This window comes from Cebidichthys violaceus, unplaced genomic scaffold (genome assembly GCF_023349555.1).
Source record: "Cebidichthys violaceus isolate CVI_PGR_0920_01 unplaced genomic scaffold, fCebVio1.0.p SCAF_69, whole genome shotgun sequence".
Taxonomy (NCBI): domain Eukaryota; kingdom Metazoa; phylum Chordata; class Actinopteri; order Perciformes; family Stichaeidae; genus Cebidichthys; species Cebidichthys violaceus.
Genome location: NW_027176916.1, coordinates 648,447 through 668,564, shown reverse-complemented (window position 1 = coordinate 668,564; position 20,118 = coordinate 648,447). Strand labels below are relative to the sequence as shown.

At 41.6% G+C, this 20,118-nt stretch overlaps 1 protein-coding gene across 1 annotated transcript in view; it reads left to right on the top strand.

The window, feature by feature from the left end:
- Nucleotides 1–5,921: 5,921 nt before the first annotated feature.
- Nucleotides 5,922–20,118, top strand: part of pdlim4 (PDZ and LIM domain 4) — a 48,036-nt gene continuing 33,839 nt past the window's right edge. Inside the window, exons 1-2 of the mRNA XM_068734959.1 lie at nucleotides 5,922–6,207; nucleotides 17,891–18,042. Of these exons, the coding sequence (XP_068591060.1) occupies nucleotides 6,115–6,207; nucleotides 17,891–18,042 (245 nt within the window). The 5' untranslated portion in view covers nucleotides 5,922–6,114. The remainder of the gene's footprint in view (nucleotides 6,208–17,890; nucleotides 18,043–20,118) is intronic.

The following is a 20,118-nucleotide window of genomic DNA, read 5'->3' as shown; positions in this document are numbered from 1 at the left end:
ATGAAGCAATTATTTTGGTCTGAAAGTTAATGATGTGGAATTAGTACAGCTGTGTGCATTTAATTAACTGAGCATAAAAAGAAACGTTCACCTGCTTATTCCCACACTAACTGGGGTTCATATGTAAGAGCTGCTCCGTGCAAGGACATTGAACTAGCTGCCATTTATTAGCCTGACTGGAGCGTTTAGGGGCTAAAGTTCTGATGCAGAGATACTTGTGGAGGAAGTGGGCACATACTCTCCAGATACAGATAAGTATTTCCTCTGGTATCAGTTGTTCTCTAGCAATTATTTATAATCACGTCAACTTGCAGATGGTTAGTGTGTAAGTCTTCGGCATTCTTATGAGATAGCTTTGGGCCGTTAGTGGTTTTGTGCTATATGAAATCATCTGTTTTTCATTTCTGACTCAGCAATATTGCGACCACATAAATTAAGCTTCATGATTTGCCTCCCAACTGTTTGCTTCCCCACGGGGCGCTCCAGGCACAGTGGTGTAAGTGGTACCATTGTTTTCCAGCTTGTGCCATTACTAACAAACCAGCCATTTTTCAAATGAAGGGGACGGGAAGATACCGAATGTCGTGTGATCGTAAAAGGAAAGAAGCTCTTTGTTAATGCGGCAAAGATGCTACCGACAGGGAGGAACATCTGCCGCTAGATTAGCATGCGGGCAGACTTTTGGACGTCACTCAAAATCATTGGTATTGTTTCGAAACCCTACACCTACTGGGGTTCTGAACATGACATGTGTGTTGTAGGAAAAGTTTTATTTACTTTTATCCGTCAGACATGTGTAACTTGTTTTGAGTTGTGTTCCTGGCCACTTGTCAAATTTATGTCCAATAGTCAGGGCCGGCCTCCTCAATGAGGATGTTTGAGTAAAACATAAAACTTTATGTGAAACATGACAGCAATTCCATTCTATAAAAACAATCTCCATTCATTGATTGTAATTGTTTAGTTTAGGAGTTGTTTTTTACGATATTAAAAATAACACTGTTCTGGCACAGTTCATGCAGTCAATAATTCATGAGAATGAATGGTTGTCTTTTGCTTTACTGAAGAACTTTTTTTTTATCGTAATAATACTAAAAGACAGAAAAAGCAAGGAGGTAGTGATGCTCTTTTAAACGTCTCTTAAAGAGAATCAAGTTAACTCGATTTGCAAGCCGGAGTGAATCCAGACTCTCGTTCAGCATCACTTTCTTTAGCGTGACTCTGGTTCAGCACAAATCTCGTTTAGGGCAACTTATGTTTATCGTTACTCCTGTTCAGTGCAACTTCAGCGTGATTTGTTCAGCGTGACTTGTTTAGTGTGACTTGTTTAGAGTGAATTGTTTAGCATGAATTGTTTAGAGTGAATTGTTTAGCATGAATTGTTTAGAGTGAATTGTTTAGCATGAATTGTTTAGAGTGAATTGTTTAGCGTGACTTGTTTAGAGTGACTTGTTTAGAGTGAATTGTTTAGCATGAATTGTTTAGAGTGAATTGTTTAGCGTGACTTGTTTAGCATGACTTGTTCAGCGTGAATTGTTTAGCGTGACTTCTTTAGTGTGACTTGTTTAGCGTGACTTGTTTAGTGACTTGTTAGCGTGACTTGTTTAGCGTGAATTGTTTAGTGACTTGTTAGCGTGAATTGTTTAGTGTGACTTGTTTAGCGTGAATTGTTTAGCGTGAATTGTTTAGCGTGACTTGTTTAGCATGAATTGTTTAGCGTGACTTGTTTAGCATGAATTGTTTAGCGTGACTTGTTTAGCATGAATTGTTTAGCGTGAATTGTTTTGCGTGACTCTCATTCAGAGCAATTTGTTTGGCGCAACTTATGTTTAGCGTGACTCCTGTTCAGTGCAACTTCAGTGTGACTTGTTTAGCGTGACTTGTTTAGCATTAATTGCTCAGCTTGACCCGTTCAGTGTGCCGGGTGACTATAACTTCTCATCACTCTAAGGAGGACACATCTAGTCGTCTGCCATTATTACATGGGTATTGTGTGACGACGTTAATTCTTTTCACCACCAGTGACAAAGCTGAGGAATCAATTGTTGCTCAACAATTTAGCTGACGTCACTCTCCCAGACGGCAGATCCAGACGGAGGCAGACAGCTCGTGACTACAACGCCGCTCGTCTTACCTGCTTACCCTCAGGTTCTTCTTGGCTACGCATCACAGAGGGTAAAAAAAAAACAGAGAGTAAATAGATTTGTAGGGACTTAATAGGACTTCTTAGACACTGCCCAGAGTATGTCGAATGATGACCAACTGGGGGAAAAAGAACAGAGGGACGGCCGCTCTCTGTAGTTAGACTCAGATTTATTGGGAGCATGCTTTGAAGAAGACACATATCCGAGATGTCAGTCTGTTCATCTGCTCAATAAATCTCCAGAGCAGACTACAGCCCTCTCATCCTCTCTTCTTCTTTGGTTAGTCATCCTTTGATGTGCCCAGGGTAAAAAAAGTAAATTAGCAGTCTGTAAATACTGTTTATGACACCTTCTAAAACATGATTATTGGCTTTGTTTACATGTTTACCTACTACATATTGCGTATGGACATGTCGTTCGTTTGTTTTGTTTTTAAACTCTGAAATGTTCTTTCTAAAATGTTCTTGTGGAAATGGTGCTTGTAAATAAAATTCAATGCACAGAAGTGAAGCATGATGGGATAATAAGGACACAACAAAAAAAGTGCTTATTTTCCTCCAGTATGTTACAAATTAACAATCAGCGTGTGATTCAAAACAGTCGCCGGAATAAAATACAGGCATTGTGTAGCTCTGCGATCACGTCACGTGGATGCATAGAAATAAAACAGAAGGTACATTCCCATTCAAATCACAGTAGCAGGATGGTCAAAGCTGCAGCCATTTTTATGTGTACCGTTTCCATTGCTACCGCTGTAATGCGCTAACGTCCACATAAACTAACAGACTTACATTCTCCGACTCACTGAGGTGACTTAAACAAGTAGTGGAGTGGAAATGTTACGAACAGGGTAACACATTGCTATCGCCAGATGGTCGAATCAGCAAGCTACCCGGCTAACTAGAGGACGGCTGGCTAGTTAGCTAGCTTGCTAATTCCACCATGCTTTAATGCCACACTGGTTACATAAAAAAAAAAAGGCCAAACAGCGGGCAGGTGGCCATGAAGCAGCGCTGGCTTTAACAACCCCACCGCCTCACTCTCCATCGCTCTGAAGAAGGACAAGCTAACTAGCTAACTAGCTAACTAGCCAGCCATCCGTCTCCGGCACTGCGACCGCTGTTTTACCCACGTTTAGGTGGGGAGGTTAGTTTTGGTAAAAGATCATGTTTTGGGTTAAAAGTCCTGCATTGAACCACCCCTCCCCCTCCCCCGACCTACTCCCTACACAGAGTTACGCTAACTTTGATCAAATGTATTTGTGGTAAGTCAAATACAAATGCAATTCGGGGATAAAAAACAGTTCCCAGAAACGGAATTGACAATAAAGTTTTGTTGTGTCTATAAGGAGAGCACTCTGTGTGATTATGCGTCAGTTAATATTTTCCTTTTCGTCTTTTTCTGTGCACACTGAACTGATCTGCCTCAGCGACTTTGGACGGACGTCATCTCACTCGTGTTCTTCCATCACACAGTTTGCATCGTTGCATCGTTCCAATTTCTTTCTCAACGGGCTCTTGTTGCGTCACAGCACATCAAGTTCACACAAGCAAGAAAGACTCCCGACGCGCCGACGCCGATACCCGATGTCGGGATCCAGCTCGTGTGACATCAGAGCCACTGTTTTCACAAAAGGACCTGGAGTTGGGCTTTGGAAGTCTGACTCAAATTGACTCAGACCTCCAGACGGAGCTCCGCATGCCTGCAGTTGTCTGAAGGGCAGATTCCCAGGAATGTCTATGAGATCATTCCCTCTGCAGCAGAAGAACCGTACTGAAGCTCAGTGACTCACGCCGCAAATTGGCTGGGGAAATGAAAGAATCGAGAGGTGGGGCAGAGAGGATGCTGGGATATCCACCGACAAATGGGAGAGGTCTTTTTCTGCCAGGGAGGCGTCCAACATCTTCATTATCGATGTTGATACTCAGCTTTTTACAGCTTTGTTGCTTAAGACCCCTGATTGTGGAGTTTATTGACTGGCCTTAGTTTTAAGTGCATGTCCAGATTTAATTTACAAGCCCCAAAGGCCAGCATGTTTATGTTTTCATTTGTCTTCAGTCACGCCAGCATTAGCGTACAGATACAGAGTGCTGCAGCAACAATACAACACCAAAAGTTAGCATCACACTGGTTTCCTGTACAAAAAAAAAAACGCCAATGGGATTCCTTCATTGGGTTTTGGATTATTGCAGAAAATAAACTCTGCGGCAAAACAAACGTCTACGATACTTAGATGTTTTGTTCAGCAAGATAAAAATAATAATAAACCACTTTTTATGAATATTGAAGCATGAATACAATCACCAGAAGTAAAAAGCTAACGTTAGGCTGTATAAACAAAACTTTATACTTTAACAGAAACTCATTCAGAGGAAGGATTTCAGTCCAACATACACAACATTTGGCAACACAAGCGCACTGAAATATTGTTGTAGTTCAAATCCTATTGAAGAGATTGCTAACTGTACTTATAATCACACGACTATAACACCGGTACACTGTTTGTTTTGTTTTGTTTGGTTAAATCTTTGCACTATTAGTGTTAGTTCATTTGAATATTATTCTATTTCATTGTATTGTGCATTTTTATATTTCATATTTTTTACCCTGTTACTTTCATTGCGTTACCTGTACCATAAATACGGCTGTCGTGAAAAAATATCCCCTTGCGCCGTCCACCCACCCGGCTGTCTATCTGTCTGTCTGTCTGTCTATCTGTCTATTATCTATCTGTCTGTCTGTCTATTATCTATCTGTCTGTCTGTCTATCTGTCTATTATCTATCTATCTGTCTGTCTGTCTGTCTGTCTGTCTATCTGTCTGTCTGTCTGTCTGTCTGTCTGTCTATTTTCTATCTATCTATCTATCTATCTATCTATCTGTCTGTCTGTCTGTCTGTCTGTCTGTCTGTCTGTCTGTCTATTTTCTATCTATCTATCTATCTTCTATCTATCTGTCTGTCTGTCTATTATCTATCTATCTATCTATCTGTCTGTCTGTCTGTCTGTCTGTCTGTCTGTCTGTCTGTTGTCTGCCGGTCCATCCGTCCACCCACCCACCCATCTATCTATCTACCTGTCTGTCTATCCTATCTGTCTGTCCGTCCGCCCGTCCACCCACCCGGCTGTCTATCTGTCTGTCTGTCTGTCTATCTGTCTATTATCTATCTGTCTGTCTGTCTATTATCTATCTGTCTGTCTGTCTATCTGTCTATTATCTATCTATCTATCTGTCTGTCTGTCTGTCTGTCTGTCTATCTGTCTGTCTATCTGTCTATTATCTATCTGTCTGTCTGTCTGTCTGTCTGTCTGTCTGTCTATCTGTCTATTATCTATCTGTCTGTCTGTCTATCTGTCTGTATATCTGTCTATTATCTATCTGTCTATCTATCTGTCTGTCTATCTATCTGTCTGTCTGTCTGTCTGTCTGTCTGTCTATTCCTCTATTCAGAAGAAAAACAACAAAGACAACATTTGGCAACACGAGCACACTGAACTATTGTTGTAGTTTGCTAACTTGTCAACATGCTCAGGATAAAAACCCATCCACCAGTTGAAGGTGTGATATGGTTCTACCTGCCCCCCCCCCCCCCTCATGCATTGACCTACCTGCAGTGCTGAAGAACCATCTGATTTATTATTGTCGTGACTCACCGGAGGGCCAGCCTCCGTCCCGTCCCCTCCCACTCCGTGTCGACCGGCTGGAGGCGGTGCAGGACAGCCCCGTCACCCTCCACGTCAAAGTCGGCTTCGTTATTTAAACTTGAGTGGAGAGGAGGAGGAGGAGAAGAAGGAGCAGCGTGTTTTCTCAGACGGGACAGCGTTGCCTAGCAGCTACAGGCAGCTAAAGGAGGATTTGCGCTACTTCACGCGTGCCCTTTTTTTCTTCTTCTCTCCTCTTTTTCTTCCTCGTTCATCAGCTCGTGCGATCGATCGAGGATCTTATCTGTCCGTCTTCATCGACCTCAATCATGACCCAGACCGTGACACTAAAGGGACCCTCTCCGTGGGGCTTTCGGCTCGTGGGAGGACGGGACTTCAGCACGCCGTTAACCGTCTCCAGGGTAGGCGAAACCTCCATTCATTGAGCCGGTTCTATAACCCTGATCTATCATCCGGGTTATTTGCAATGTCAATGAATGGGAACGAATGCATGAAGGGGAAAGTTTTGACAAAGCGCTTTCCTAATAACACGTCTATTATCGCAGTAGTTTATAAGGGGCTTTACTCTAACAGCTGACAGACGGTGCCGTCTAATCCCTGGCAGCTAAAGTTGCCAGTACAATTTAACCATTAATAATAAGACCCAAAAAAACTGAATAAAGTGTTATTTTCATGATTTAAACAACTATATTAGGGCTGCAACTACCTATTTTCATTGCTGATTAATTTGTCAATTATTGTTTAAGTCTATAAAGTGTTTTTTTTTTTGTGCACAACTAAAATATATTCAGTTTACTTTAATAGAGGCGTAAATACAACACTTCATATTTACATTTAAGGAGCTGGAATAAAATAGGTGTGACTTTTTTTTTTAATTTAAAAAAAGTTACTCAAACTGATCAAAATAGCTGACAACTAATCGATTCAACAGCTCTAAACTATATTAAAATCAAATCAATGTTTTCCATATTCTAATCATGTGTCAGTGAGTGACCTCAGGTGATGGTGCTCCTTCTAAACAGATGCTTTAAATTATATGTTATCGTGTGCGTTATTTTAATTAGTCATTGGTGGTGGTGGTGGTCGTATAGCAGTGGTAGAAGTATAGGTATGGTGTTCATGAACTTTCCTGACCCACAGAATATGGGTCAAGAGTCAGTGTGCTGGCAGAGGATCTGGCGGTAGCCAATAGTTCATTGCGGCCAGGATAAACACAGCCCGGTCCTGCTGCAGGGCTTGCAGAAGGAGGGAGGCGGAGGGAGGGGGGAGGGAGGGAGGGAGAGGGGGGGGGGGGGGGGGGGGGTAGTGCTGACATTTGTTTTTCATCAGAGCTCATTGGTGCTGCTGAGGGATACCAGGTGTTGTGCTCAGCTGCATCACCGGCCCCAAACCCGACTCTTTAACTACAGGGCCCTAGCGCGTCTAAACTAGAGGTGTAATTTCTAGATTTACGGCGGGCGATTAACAACTCTGAGAGGAGCAGACGAAACAGCCGAAGGTCACCTGAAGTGCTCTCCGTTTGTTAAACCTGCCGCTGTAATGATGCAAAGCCGAGGCGTACTTTGACTCAGAAGTCGCGGCGGTTGTGGTTTCAACATGAAAGAGTCCCCTCGCTTGCTTGGCGCCTTTTGCTTCTCCAAAGGCGACTGAATTTTTGCAGCTTGAGAAATTTCTGTGGAATCGTGGGTTTCCCCTCATGCTTGATCTTAAATCTTAATGTTTGTCTCTATGTGTTGAGTCTCAAGACGGCGTCATTAAGTGCAGTCTGTTGGTTTTGTGTACAGCGACACGAAGTGTGAGGGTTTTATTTTGTGTTGTTCGGAACGACTTCTTTTACGGGAAGACATTGCGTTACAAAACGAATGTCAGATTTTGGCAACAACACCACTCGGGTCAGGTTTAGGAAAACATGGCTGGTCTTAAAATAACTATGTACAGTTCGGTTTGGGCAACAAAACGAACGTTAGGTTAAGGCAACAAAACTACTCGATTAGGTTTAAGAAAAACATCAAGTTTGGGCTTAAAATAACTACATAGTTTGGTTCAGGCAACAAAACAAACGTTAGGTTTAGGCAACAAACGAATGTTGGGTTTAAGAAAAACCTAATGTTTGGGCTTAAATTAACTACGGACAGTTAGGTTTAGGCAACAAAATTAATGTTAGGTTAAGGCAACAAAACTACTCGATTAGGTTTAAGAAAAACATCAAGTTTGGGCTTAAAATAACTACATAGTTTGGTTCAGGCAACAAAACAAACGTTAGGTTTAGGCAACAAACGAATGTTGGGTTTAAGAAAAACCTAATGTTTGGTCTTAAATTAACGACAAATGTTAGGTTAAGGCAACAAAATTAATGTTAGGTTAAGGCAACAGAGTGAATGTTAGGTTTAGGCAACAAAACTACTCGATTAGGTTTAAGAAAAACATCAATTTTGGGCTTAAAATAACTACATAGTTTGCTTTAGGCAACAAAATTAACGTTGGGTTCAGGCAACAAAAGTACTCGATTAGGTTTTAGAAAAACATAATTTTTGGGCTAAAAATAACTACATACAGTTAGGTTTAGGCAACAAAACGAATGTTGGGTTTTAGAAAAACATAATTTTTGGGCTTAAATTAACTACGCACAGTTAGGTTTAGGCAACAAAATGAACTTTAGGTTCAAGCAACAAAACTACTCCATTAGGTTTTGGAAAAACATCATGGTTGGGCTTAAAATAACACAAACACGTCCTGTGTTTGTTGGACCCGTCCACCCATCATGAATGTTTTTTGTTGTCATTAGCTCTGACCGTTGTCGCATGGAGGCGTGTAATTCATGCGTCCGCCACACAAAAGGATCCTAATTGGTTTTCCATTGCCGTTGTTTTCGTGCTGAGCGACATTACAAAAAACCAGACAATCCGTGTCCTGGTACACGAAACCAATAGACTACATTTTGTGACTAATTCACTATTTACGAGAGTTTCCAAAACAGACAATGCCCGAGACCTTCATTTGGAAAAAAAAGGAAAAATCTCCACTACATGCTATTACAGCTCTCTTGTGTTGGTTTCATGCTTAATTCAAAGCAAAAATGTTGCCTTGTGCAGCTTCAGAACATCTCAGGTGTTGTGCTGCATACCTTCCTGACTTCTTTAATCATTAGTAGAGTTGACAGGTTGCAGTTTCAATGTCAGCGATTTCTTTTTTTGCCACTTCAGCCTGTGCAAACTTGCACGACTGCCAGTGCAGAAACCGTGGCATCCGTGCACGGGGGGAAGGCTTTGCACCGTGAACGTTGCGTAACTAAGTGACGATGGCGTCGGCGAAGGTAATTGCAGGTTGCACTTAACAGACAGTTGCATAGCAAAGACGGCAATAAAAACCAACGCTCGACATGGAATAGCTGCTCGCGGGAGTAAAAAGGGAGTTTTGTCTAATTCCTAAATCTTGGCTTTAAAATTAGAGAAGGAAGCAGCTGGTGAGATGCAAGCATATTTATCAAAATATGTAATGTCAGAGGCATAAATACACACAGTGTGTTTGGCAGTAAGATCCAGCATTACACTACCTCCTACAGCCATTACAGAGCAGTTTAGTTTGTGTCTAATTGAAGTCACATGCTCTGAAACATCAGCTGACGACACAAAATGTTATTGGCAGTAATTGTTTTATGCTGGTATCTAATACGCTGGTGAACACATTACAATTACATTTAGTGAGACGTGATGAAAAATGTAGAAATGGTGGGAAAGGAATCCTCTGTCCTCACCTCATGGGAGCTGGTTGTGAAGCACAGCGTGATTCATTGCTGCCGATATACTGGAGTATCTCCCAAACTTGCTATTTATCACACGCTTGCAACATTCTGCGCCGTACAGTTGCATGCCCAAGACGGCAATTACAATGTGTTGAATGGCGACACTGAGAGAGATACATGGAGGTTGGAGAGAGAGAGAGAGAGAGAATGTGCTTTCAGAGAAGGATAGTTAATGTCGTACTGTATTAGAAATGTTGTCTTTAGGGGGCATTTAAGTATCATGTAGACTTCATACAAGCCAGAACTCTGTCAAGGTTGCGAAAGTGTCTGCTGGCTCTGTATAACTAGAGAAGATATGGTTTAAGAAGGCGGCAACCTCCGGGACTGAAAAGTGAAGCCTGCATTCTCTCTAGTGTCCACCAGGGGGCGACTCCTCTGGTCGTATAGAAGTCTAGTCTAAAATGACTCTACTTCTCTCTTGATTTATTCCCTCAGTAAACATTGTAAACATGAGTTTATGGTCTCAATCTCTAGTTTACAGTCTTCTTCAATACAGCATGATGTTCATTTAGTACATGATGCTCCATTTAGAGTCAAACACACCATAAATGTTAATTGTAAATTCAAAAGTATCTTATCCAGCGTTCAGTTGGACTTAGCTCCACCCTCTCTTGTGTACTTCTGGTTGCAAAAAGACAAGATTGCGACGGGCAAAAACCAAGATGGCAACCGCCTTAAAAATAAGATGGCCACCGGTAAAACCAAGAGGGCGAAGCCCAAAAACCATGATGGCAATATGGAAAAGCCAAGATGACAATGTGGGAAAAAAACATGATGGGGACAGCCTAAAACCTAGCTGGCGACAGGTGAAATCCAAGATGGCGAAATGACCAAAAATCAAGATGACGATGGCCAATAACCAAGATGCCAATGGTCAAAAAAACCAAGATTGTGATGGACAAAAATCAAGATTTTGATGGTTATAAAACAAGATGGGGTCCACAAAACAATGGGTGCATCACGGTGACTACGTCCACTTCTTAAATACAGCCTTTGGTTTTAACACTGGACCTAAATGCTCGACCTCATACATTTTACGTAATCCCGCCAATCCTGCCTCTACTTTGCATGACTGACAAGACAGACCTCCTCCCTTTTTTCCTCCATTTTCTTCTGCCTAAATAAAAGTGAAAGCCTGAAACACCTGCACTTGGAGACAGCGAACGTTGTAAATACCAGAAAACCAGTTCTGATGGCAGCAGCTGTTTTTTTCCCCTTAAGGTGATAATGTCCCAGGATAAGCCCATTAGTCTCCCGCCAGCCCATTAAGACTCTAGCCAGTTCATGTCTACTCGACTCTGGAAACATTTTCCCTGATGGTGTGTGTGTGTGCAGTGGTAGACTATTGTGCATGAGAGGGAACGAGTGGCAGAGAAGCAGAAACATAATAAACCCGCTGATGTAACTGCTGAAGCATTTAGCAAGGATACGTTGAATACGGCAGCTGTGGTGTAATCTGTGTCAAACCGACGTGTCGGCTGAAGGTGACGCAGGACGCTTGTCAGTCGTCTTCTTGACGGGAATTCACAACTGAGTGTTGGGTAAATAAATCGGACACCTTTTGTTCACTGTCTGTAACGGCTTTCAGACAAACTGCTGCTAGACGGTTGTTTTGCACAGGAAACGTTCTGGAAATTCGTCATTTTTGCTTGAAAAATGACTTCAACGATCACTCGTGTACATAGCTCAGGGATGCACCGATACGGCTTCTTCAGCAGTCATACCGATGGTATGATGCGTGAGCTTTGGGGATCGGCCGAAACCGAGTTCCAACCTGGTACCCGTGTTGAATTAACGAGCCGTAGTCCTCGCTGTGTGGATGGGAAGAGACCGGGATCATTCTTTTATTTGTGTGGAAACATCTGGCTTGATTTAAACGTTGCTTTCCTGACTTTGTAAATCTAAACGTAACGAGGAAATACATCCATCAATCAATCGAACTTTATTTTAGAGTCAGGGTCCAGATAATACAAATATAATACAATTACATACAAATTAATTACATACAAATTAATTAATGAATAAATAAATAAATAAATTACATACAAATTAATTACATACAAAATAATAAATAAATAAATACATACATACATACATACATAAATAAAAATGCTATTTATGTTTAAAATAATAAACACCAGCAACCTGGTAAAAAAAATCTTTAAAATTGACAGGAATTAACATCCCAGAATATAATTTATATACGACCATAGAATCGGATTGAATAGATTGGCCCTATTGTCACTGGTATTGGTATCACTATGTTCCTTAAATAGTTGCTGATCGATTAAATGTTTCCGCGCTACAGAAAACATAACCCAATATTGTTTCACAAAATACAAATATGCGTGAAAATATGTCGTATTAAATAATCATATGTAAACAAATCAAATAATGAGTTAAAATCTGAGTAGAATAAACAGAAATATATCTTAAAATATGCCAATATGTACATTTAAGGGCTTAAAGGACGCTGTATTTGTTCCTCGTCTTAAGATCCCGTCTTGGTGTCAATGTGACGGTGGACAGTAACTGTCTTAAGAAAACCAAGAGGAAAACGTTGAACCCGTCCTCTAAGAAGATAAAAGAGGAAGAGAGTCATGTAGAATCATCTGTCTCGCTCTTTATGGAACGTCTGGTTTCTGAGTTAAGGCAAAAGCCTTCATTCATATCGAGGTCGTTTCATGTTTGTTAAGCTGATTTTGACATTGCATGACTCAAGAACTCACATATCTCAGATTGCATCAGCGGTTGCGCACGTCCAATGAACTCGCCGTCCTTTGTGCCCTTTAATCTCTCGCCGTACGTCCGTCCAGCTACATACCAGAGACGGGACATGTGACCCGGAGCCACACGGGTCGTCTCTCTGCCGGCTGTAATAGTCGGCTTCAGGCTCCGCTCTCTTCTCCAGGCTAGAATTATAGATGCTGCGAGCTCCTCGGCAGAACTGAGCAGAAGATAACAGATGGTACTTTCCAAGAATTTCACTGTCGTCAGCGAAGCAACTTCCTAAAAAAAAAACCCGTCTGGGCCAGGAGAGCTCGCCTGGTTATCTAATAAAGAAACCGAGTCTCTGTGATTGATGTCAATGTGGAAAGATGAGCAGATATCTGGTCTTTTAAGTACCTTGAATACAGTTTAACAGATAAGCTGTGAGGACCGTGTGGAAAACGTCATGCTGTTATTATTGGTCGCAGAAACCTCCTGCTTTTCATTTGATTAAAGAGCAGTTTGATCTGAGTTGACTTTTATTTCTGGGGATCTACAAACCGTTGTGACCCGATTCCCTTCAGGTTTGAAGAGTGAATCATTTGTGAGTTAAATTCAGGACTATTTTTACAGCCACTTCCGTCTCACTTTACATTATCTCGAATAGGTCAACCAGTCGTATAGAAGAGATATATATATATATACGTATGATCGACGCAGATTTATTTACGCATGAGATATTGAAAACATACACGTGTTGAATACTTTATAAATGAGACCCACATAATGAATTCAGGTGGAGTGAACAGGCTTAACGATGTTATAATAAGAACAGTCAGGCTTCCTCGTGCGACTCAAAGATGTGCTGCAGATAAACGTGTTCAATAAAAAGACGATGGGAGAAATTCTGCTACATTTATATGGTTACCCTGATAAAATTGCAAACTCTTTCTTCGTGTGGGTTAAAATGTAAAAGCTTATGTCAGCGTTCACTCCCTTCAGAGAGGAGTAATGAAATTCCCAGATTGTGTGTATATATATATATATATATATATATATGTATATATATGTGATAATGAAGACGTAGAGGAAACTCCTCAACGTCAGAATTATTACTAATCTGACCACAAGTCAGAGTTAAAGGGGTCGCTGCACCTGGTGATGAGTAACACTGGTGAGTAACATCGTGCTCTTTCTAGACGCACACTGATGCATTACAGACTGTAATTGAGTGCTCTTTGTTTCATGGTGATAATCTCACACTCGAGGCCATGAAGTGACTTTGGAGAGAGCGTTGCTGAGGTTGTTGTTGTTATCGCACGGACAAAAAAAAAGCAAACAAAGGCTTTTTTGACACGTCGCCAGGAATTACTCTCTGCAGCAGAAAAGCTTCTCTGTGGGATTCAAGCACGAGAAAAACGTCTTTAATGCAAACACACCAAGTGAGTGTTGGTCAAAAGACATCAGAACCAGAATCCTGTTTTATAGTCTAAGCTACTGTCAGATATTTTTTTATTGAGTCTCCTTTTAGTCAAATGCTCTGAGTCAGTTTGAGATCCCTCTGGTAAACAGTTAGGCAGTGTGTGCGTCTTATTGTGAAAGATAAAATAGGATTTAATCTTTACCGTATGATCTTAAATTGCTATTTTGAGACAATTTGGATAAATTACCGCCTCACATTCGTTCACGACAGCCTCTAACTCGTCCCGAGATAACTCTTAATCATCTACAGTGACAGAGTTGTTTTTAAGGCGACCGTCAATCTCTCATGTTGGAGCCTATATTTTCTCTCGACAACATGAAGTGGATCACTCAGATTCGGTTACTACATGTGGTTTCCTGTGAGTAGGAAGACAAAAATAAAAATAAATGTTTGTAATGCCACAGAGTGAAAACATAATTAGAGAAGCTTTGTAGAGTTGAGCCATTACATCACACGACATCCGCAGTGTAAATATAGCTCGTTGTGATTATGTCTGACACACGTAACTCTGTACTTTGTATTACGGGAATGTTTGTCCTCTAGTGTCAACCTCAGCGCTACCACAGTGTGTGTGTGTGTGTGTGTGTGTGTGTGTGATTCATACCCTGCTATTCATGGTCCGACCCTGAGGTGATATAAGTCACTCTGTGTGTGTTTGTGTTTTGGGGGGGGGTGCATGGACTTCGGCCCACTATGACACAACCCAGGCACAAACCCAAGACACACACACACACACACACACACACACACACACACACACACACACACACACACACACACACACACACACACACACACACACACACACACACACACACACATTTAAAGAGTAACTGCACACTTAAACGTGTTTTTTAAAAGCTAAAAACTAAATGATTGTACTGTGATGAAACGCATCAATGCTGGTGTTGATGTTAACATTTCGTTCCAAATTTCAAAAAATTGTCTATTAATGATTGAAAATGGCTCCATACGCCATTTGTTGTTTTAAACCAGCCCTGATCTTTCAAGTCCATTTCTGCGATAAAGTCGACGGTTTGGGAATAATCTTCCTAATGAAATATAATAAAGTTAACGTCCTCTAATCAGACCCCCGTTCCTCACCTCTCCACACAGTCTGTTCTCTCCTTTCTGTTGACTTAAAATTAAGCTAACAGCTCATAACAACATCTGGTGAATCAGTGTTAATGACTTATTATCTGGAGATAGCAATGTGCTCTCCTACGCTGTGACAAGAGTGTGTAGATGAAGCATCACTAGTTAGCTTGTTAATTCCACCATGTTTTTAGTCAAATGTTTGCTGGCTAGTTAGCTCACTAGTTAGCTTGTTAATTCCACCATGTTTTTAGTCAAACGTTTGCTGGCTAGTTAGCTCACTAGTTAGCTTGTTAATTCCACCATGTTTTTAGTCAAACGTTTGCTGGCTAGTTAGATCACTAGTTAGCTTGTTAATTCTACCATGTTTTTAATCAGACGTTAGCTCGCTAGTTAATTCCACCATGTTTTTAGTCAAACGTTTGCTGGCTAGTTAGCTCACTAGTTAGCTTGTTAATTCCACCATGTTTTTAGTCAAATGTTTGCTGGCTAGTTAGCTTGCTAGTTAGCTCACTAGTTAGCTTGTTAATTCCACCATGTTTTTAGTCAAACATTAGCTCGCTAGTTAGCTCGCTAGTTAGCTTGTTATTTCCACCATATTTGTGGCTTTCGTCATACAGAAGTTGTCGTGGTTTTATCTCTCAGCCCCTTGAGGACTTTTTAAGCATGTTTTCAAAATGATCCAGTGGGTGGACTTATTATATTTCCTCAGTTGTGTAGTTTATGTCAGATTTCCACCAATGCAGAACAAGAACAAAAGTGAGTTTAGGTGATTTTACTTTCCCTGTGATTCACATACACACTCTTACACACATTTCCCACAATGCCTCTGACTTCTCAGTTTACAGGAACTGAGTCAGGGACATTTGGGGCGGTCAGAGGCTGTAAATTATGAATTCCACGTCTGAACCACACGACTCAGCTATTAGCGCTTCATGGAGCGTGAACTTGTGTGTCTTTGCTCTTAAAAAACGCTCTTCTCGGATAGCGAGGCTGCTTCTACCGCACAAGCAGACCCTCTGTTCCTTATTTCAGACAATAATATCTTAATTTATCTTGGATTACACTACTGATATCTGGTTTCACCGTTCCAAAAACAATACGTGTTAATGTGCTTTCAGAAGATGTTTGTGGGGTCAGGCAGTGGGCACTCAAAGGGAGGTATCCACTTAAAGACTTGGATGACAGGACAAAGATTAATCACCACACACTTGACATGCACAGGATCCATTAACAGGAAAATCATCTTAAACCTTCTGTTCCCTGAGTGTTACAGGTAGTCATTTTAGCCTTTTAGCGCCCAGGCATGTTACAAAGCTGATCATTTAGTTTATTTACTTGCTGTGTGGTGATATCTTTCGTGTAGCTTTTAGCCAATAGATGAAGTTGTACGGTGCCAGAATGTGTCTTGCATTTACATTTAAGATAATAAACTGTGTTTATGTTCTGGCGAGCTGCAATATCGGTGAAGTGTTTCACAGATGGAGAGAAAATGTTGCTAATAGTTTAGCTTAGCCTCCTGCTAACCTCCTCAGCACCACATCAGGTTACATTCTTCAAAAGATGAAGAGATTTTTGCCAAAACTTCAAACTTGCATTAACTAACTTTTTTTAGAGAATTATTCGGCCTTCACCTTAGCTCCGCCCCCCCAAAAATGTCTCAAAGTGTTTCCTAACAGTCTATAGACGGAATTATTCCTTGGTTGAATAATCTTTGCAGCCAGTTGCTGTATTCCAGCTGCCAACAGCTGTTGCTGCTGCTGCTGCTGGATTTATAAACTTTACTGAAGGCACCATGTTAATTGCATTGAGTCTCTATTGTCAAATCCAACTCTTATGCCACAGATTGTGCTTCAAATTCCTCCAAAAACATTATGACAAACAGCGATTGCATCCAGCTGCTGAGAATGTCCTCACATTTAATGGTTGGGGGAAAAAAAAATGCAGTCAAACTAATCAGCTCATGCGTGTCATAGCTTCACAGCACGTGACAGACCGGAGACTTTATGGCAACTGTTCACATTTTATTACATTTTTTTGATTCATTACTAGTAAAGGCAGCATGCTGCCAGCGACTGTTTCACCGTGGATGTCTCGGTTCGATGATTTGATTGGTAGTTTATTCTCATGCATTTGAGCCAAAACAGACCAGCCACAGGCCTGCAAACAGGGACATTTGTGTGTGTAATAATGGATAATTGTTATCATGTGTTACTTAGTGTGTCTGTGAAGGTGAAACACACCCACTGGGACACCCACCCTCCCCAAATTCCTACTCACCCCTCCCCGTGGGGCTCAGATGTCCACAGACCGGTGTGTTTCTGGAATAAAAGGATCACGGCGAGGAAACCTGCTCACTGTCCAGCGGGCTCAAACATAATCTCCAAAATGAAAGCGATGTTGGACGTGTTTTACAAGATCAAAGCGATTTCTACAAGAACATATTGAGCAGATGTTTGCAAATGAATCCGACATTACCCAGAGACAAGTTGAGGTTCAAGGTTCATGTGCAAACAAACACTGTGCAAAGTAGCTTAAAAAAATGATCCACTGAGAGGTTTTAGTCCGATGCAACTGCTGAGTGATCAGGAAGTTAGTTAGTTTTTAACTGAATTTTTGCAAAAGGCGAGGCGTGTACAAATGTTCCAGATCTTTCAGAGTATTTCACCACCTCAAATAAAAAAAAACAAAAAACTCTTGAGTGGCCTCTCACTTCTCAGTGTCGTTGTTGCTGGCTTTTGAGAAAGTAAACGTAGAGCGCTGCCCAAGGCAATATTACATAAATCAAACAAGAGAGCTGCTTTTGTTGAATTTGGCCTTGTGTTGACAACTCCCACGCTAATATGACTTTTTTCTTTCTTTCTTTCTGTCTTTATTCCTCACTGACAGTTTGACACCACTTATAACAGCTCTTTCTTTTCTTTGTGCTTGGATCGCTGTGTGTGTGGGTGTGTGTGTGTGTGTGTGTGTGTGTGTGTGTGAATGTTTCCTCCAGGTGACACCGGGCAGCAAGGCAGCCCAAGGTGACCTGTGTCCGGGCGACACCATCCTGGCGATCAACGGCGACAACACGGAGCTCATGACGCACATGGAGGCTCAGAACCGGATCAAAACCTGCACTCAGCAGCTGACGCTCAACATCTGCAGGTACGAGAGAGAATGACCCGCGTTCGGGTTCATTTGTTGTGACGGTAACATGATATTCGGTTTGCCGTCTGCCTGATTCCATTTACAACACCATCAGAACGTAGTTTACTGTATTTCTACTGTAATTGCTTGCAGACTTATTTTTTTTTTCCACAGAGGATGACTGATGCCAGGATATAAAAATACCAACATCAGTCACGTTCTAATCAGTCGTCACGGCTTTGACCCTCAGCAGAGGCTGCTTATGCTTTTAGGCTCATTAAGTGCATTTAATTGAAAATTCTTTTTTTTTTTTTTATGACTAAGGTCATTTATTGCCTCTCGAACAGGAACACACATTGGTCCAGTCGTACGGACGGATGACGGGTTTGCGGCAGGTTTTAAACGATCGACTCTCTGCTCCTATAGCGAGCTGTCACAGTCAATGAGGCTTGTTGCACGGCAACCTTTCAGAAATGGATTTCACAGCTCGATGTTGTGCATTATATCAGTTCATGGGGTGGAAAAAAAATTAGCTTTCAAACTGCTCTGCGTCATTTTTAGCAGGCGAGGATGGATGGATTCGGCCTTAAGCGGAGGACAGGAGCAGCATGTTTCTGTCAACATAGCCAAGTGGAAATCATCCATCTGAAGAGTTAATGACAGAGAGGCCGAGGGGGAGACGGAGAGTAACCAAGGGGAAAAAACTGAAACGTCAGTTGCTTCCCACATTTCTATTAGACGGTTTGCTCGGGGTTGCCAGATCCTAGAGGTAGCCAAAATCTGGCAACCTCAGATGAGGAACACTGTGTGGTTTTTTAGCCTCAGTTACAAGTGACAACTGCCAACTGGGCGCTTCAGCTCTGTCCTTTTTAGGGCAGTGGTCGCGCTCCTGTAATGGTTTGCAGTGTGAAGTTGGCTTGCAGACGCAGTGGAAACAAGAATCGCTCTCTGAGTAATCAGATAAGCGAAGATTCACACATGCAGGGACTCCAAAAGCACGTTCTCTCTCGCTCTCTTTGCACTGTATTTGTGTTTTTATAGAACGTTCTTTAGGGACCAATGTCCCCCAATAAAGCTTTGTTTACACTCATGCACGGAGGCATTATTCCAACTAAACGTAGAGTGAAGAAGCAAGAAGACATCGAGTGTTACGGGCAAAGAAAACCTGATAAAGTAAAAGAGAATTATTTTGGTTATTTACTTTAGTACTATTCGTGGATTAGTATTACCGGGGGGACCTCATGTGATTGAGAAAGTGTCCCTCACGTCTGTGTTTTATCAGATTCAAAATGTTCGACTTTATATATAATGTAATGATAACATGTATATTAGCGAGATGAGCCTCCTGATTTAGCCCTCAAACCGCCAAAACTGTCGTTTCTAATTGCCAACGTAGCCTTCATAACTCTCCACCGGGGAAACAGGCGGAAAAAAAACATGCAAAAAACAGTAATTTGCTGTGAAATTTTTACTTGACAAATTAAAGACGTGGCAGAGCGAACGGGTTTAAGATCAAAGACGACCTCTTTTAAGGATTTATTACAATTCACTAGAGGTTCTTGATGCTTTAATCTTGGGGAAAAAAAGTGACTTTAGGATGAAATCATGACCACAAATAAGCCACCAGACACACTGTGGTCCTGCTGTTCGTCAACCGTCCTTAGTTTTGCTCCAGAAACCGACAGGATAGCAGCACAGCGGAGGCAGAACAAGGCCGGCTGCTGGTATGTGACCTTTCTGCACTATATTGCTGAGTAATTACGGTGTGAACCGCCCTGCTGCTGGGCAGGATGAGGGTCAGAGAGAGAGGGCTATGCACCTCTAACCCCAGAGCTGAAATGAACCGCTGATCAAGGGCAGGGCAGACAGAACAACAAGCAGAAGAAGAAGAAGGAAAAAAAAGGGAATTTTAAAGACGTTTATGAAGGTTTAGGAAGCCAAGTCGAGGAGCGGTGAGAAATCCTTCAGCGCTTTTTTAACAGCCAACATTTTCTGCTGGGTGCATCGTTGGAAATTCGATTACACAGCGAAGCTCAGAGTTGAATTTCTCCCCCCCTGAGATAGAGGACATGAGTCACCGCAAGTTTTTTTTTT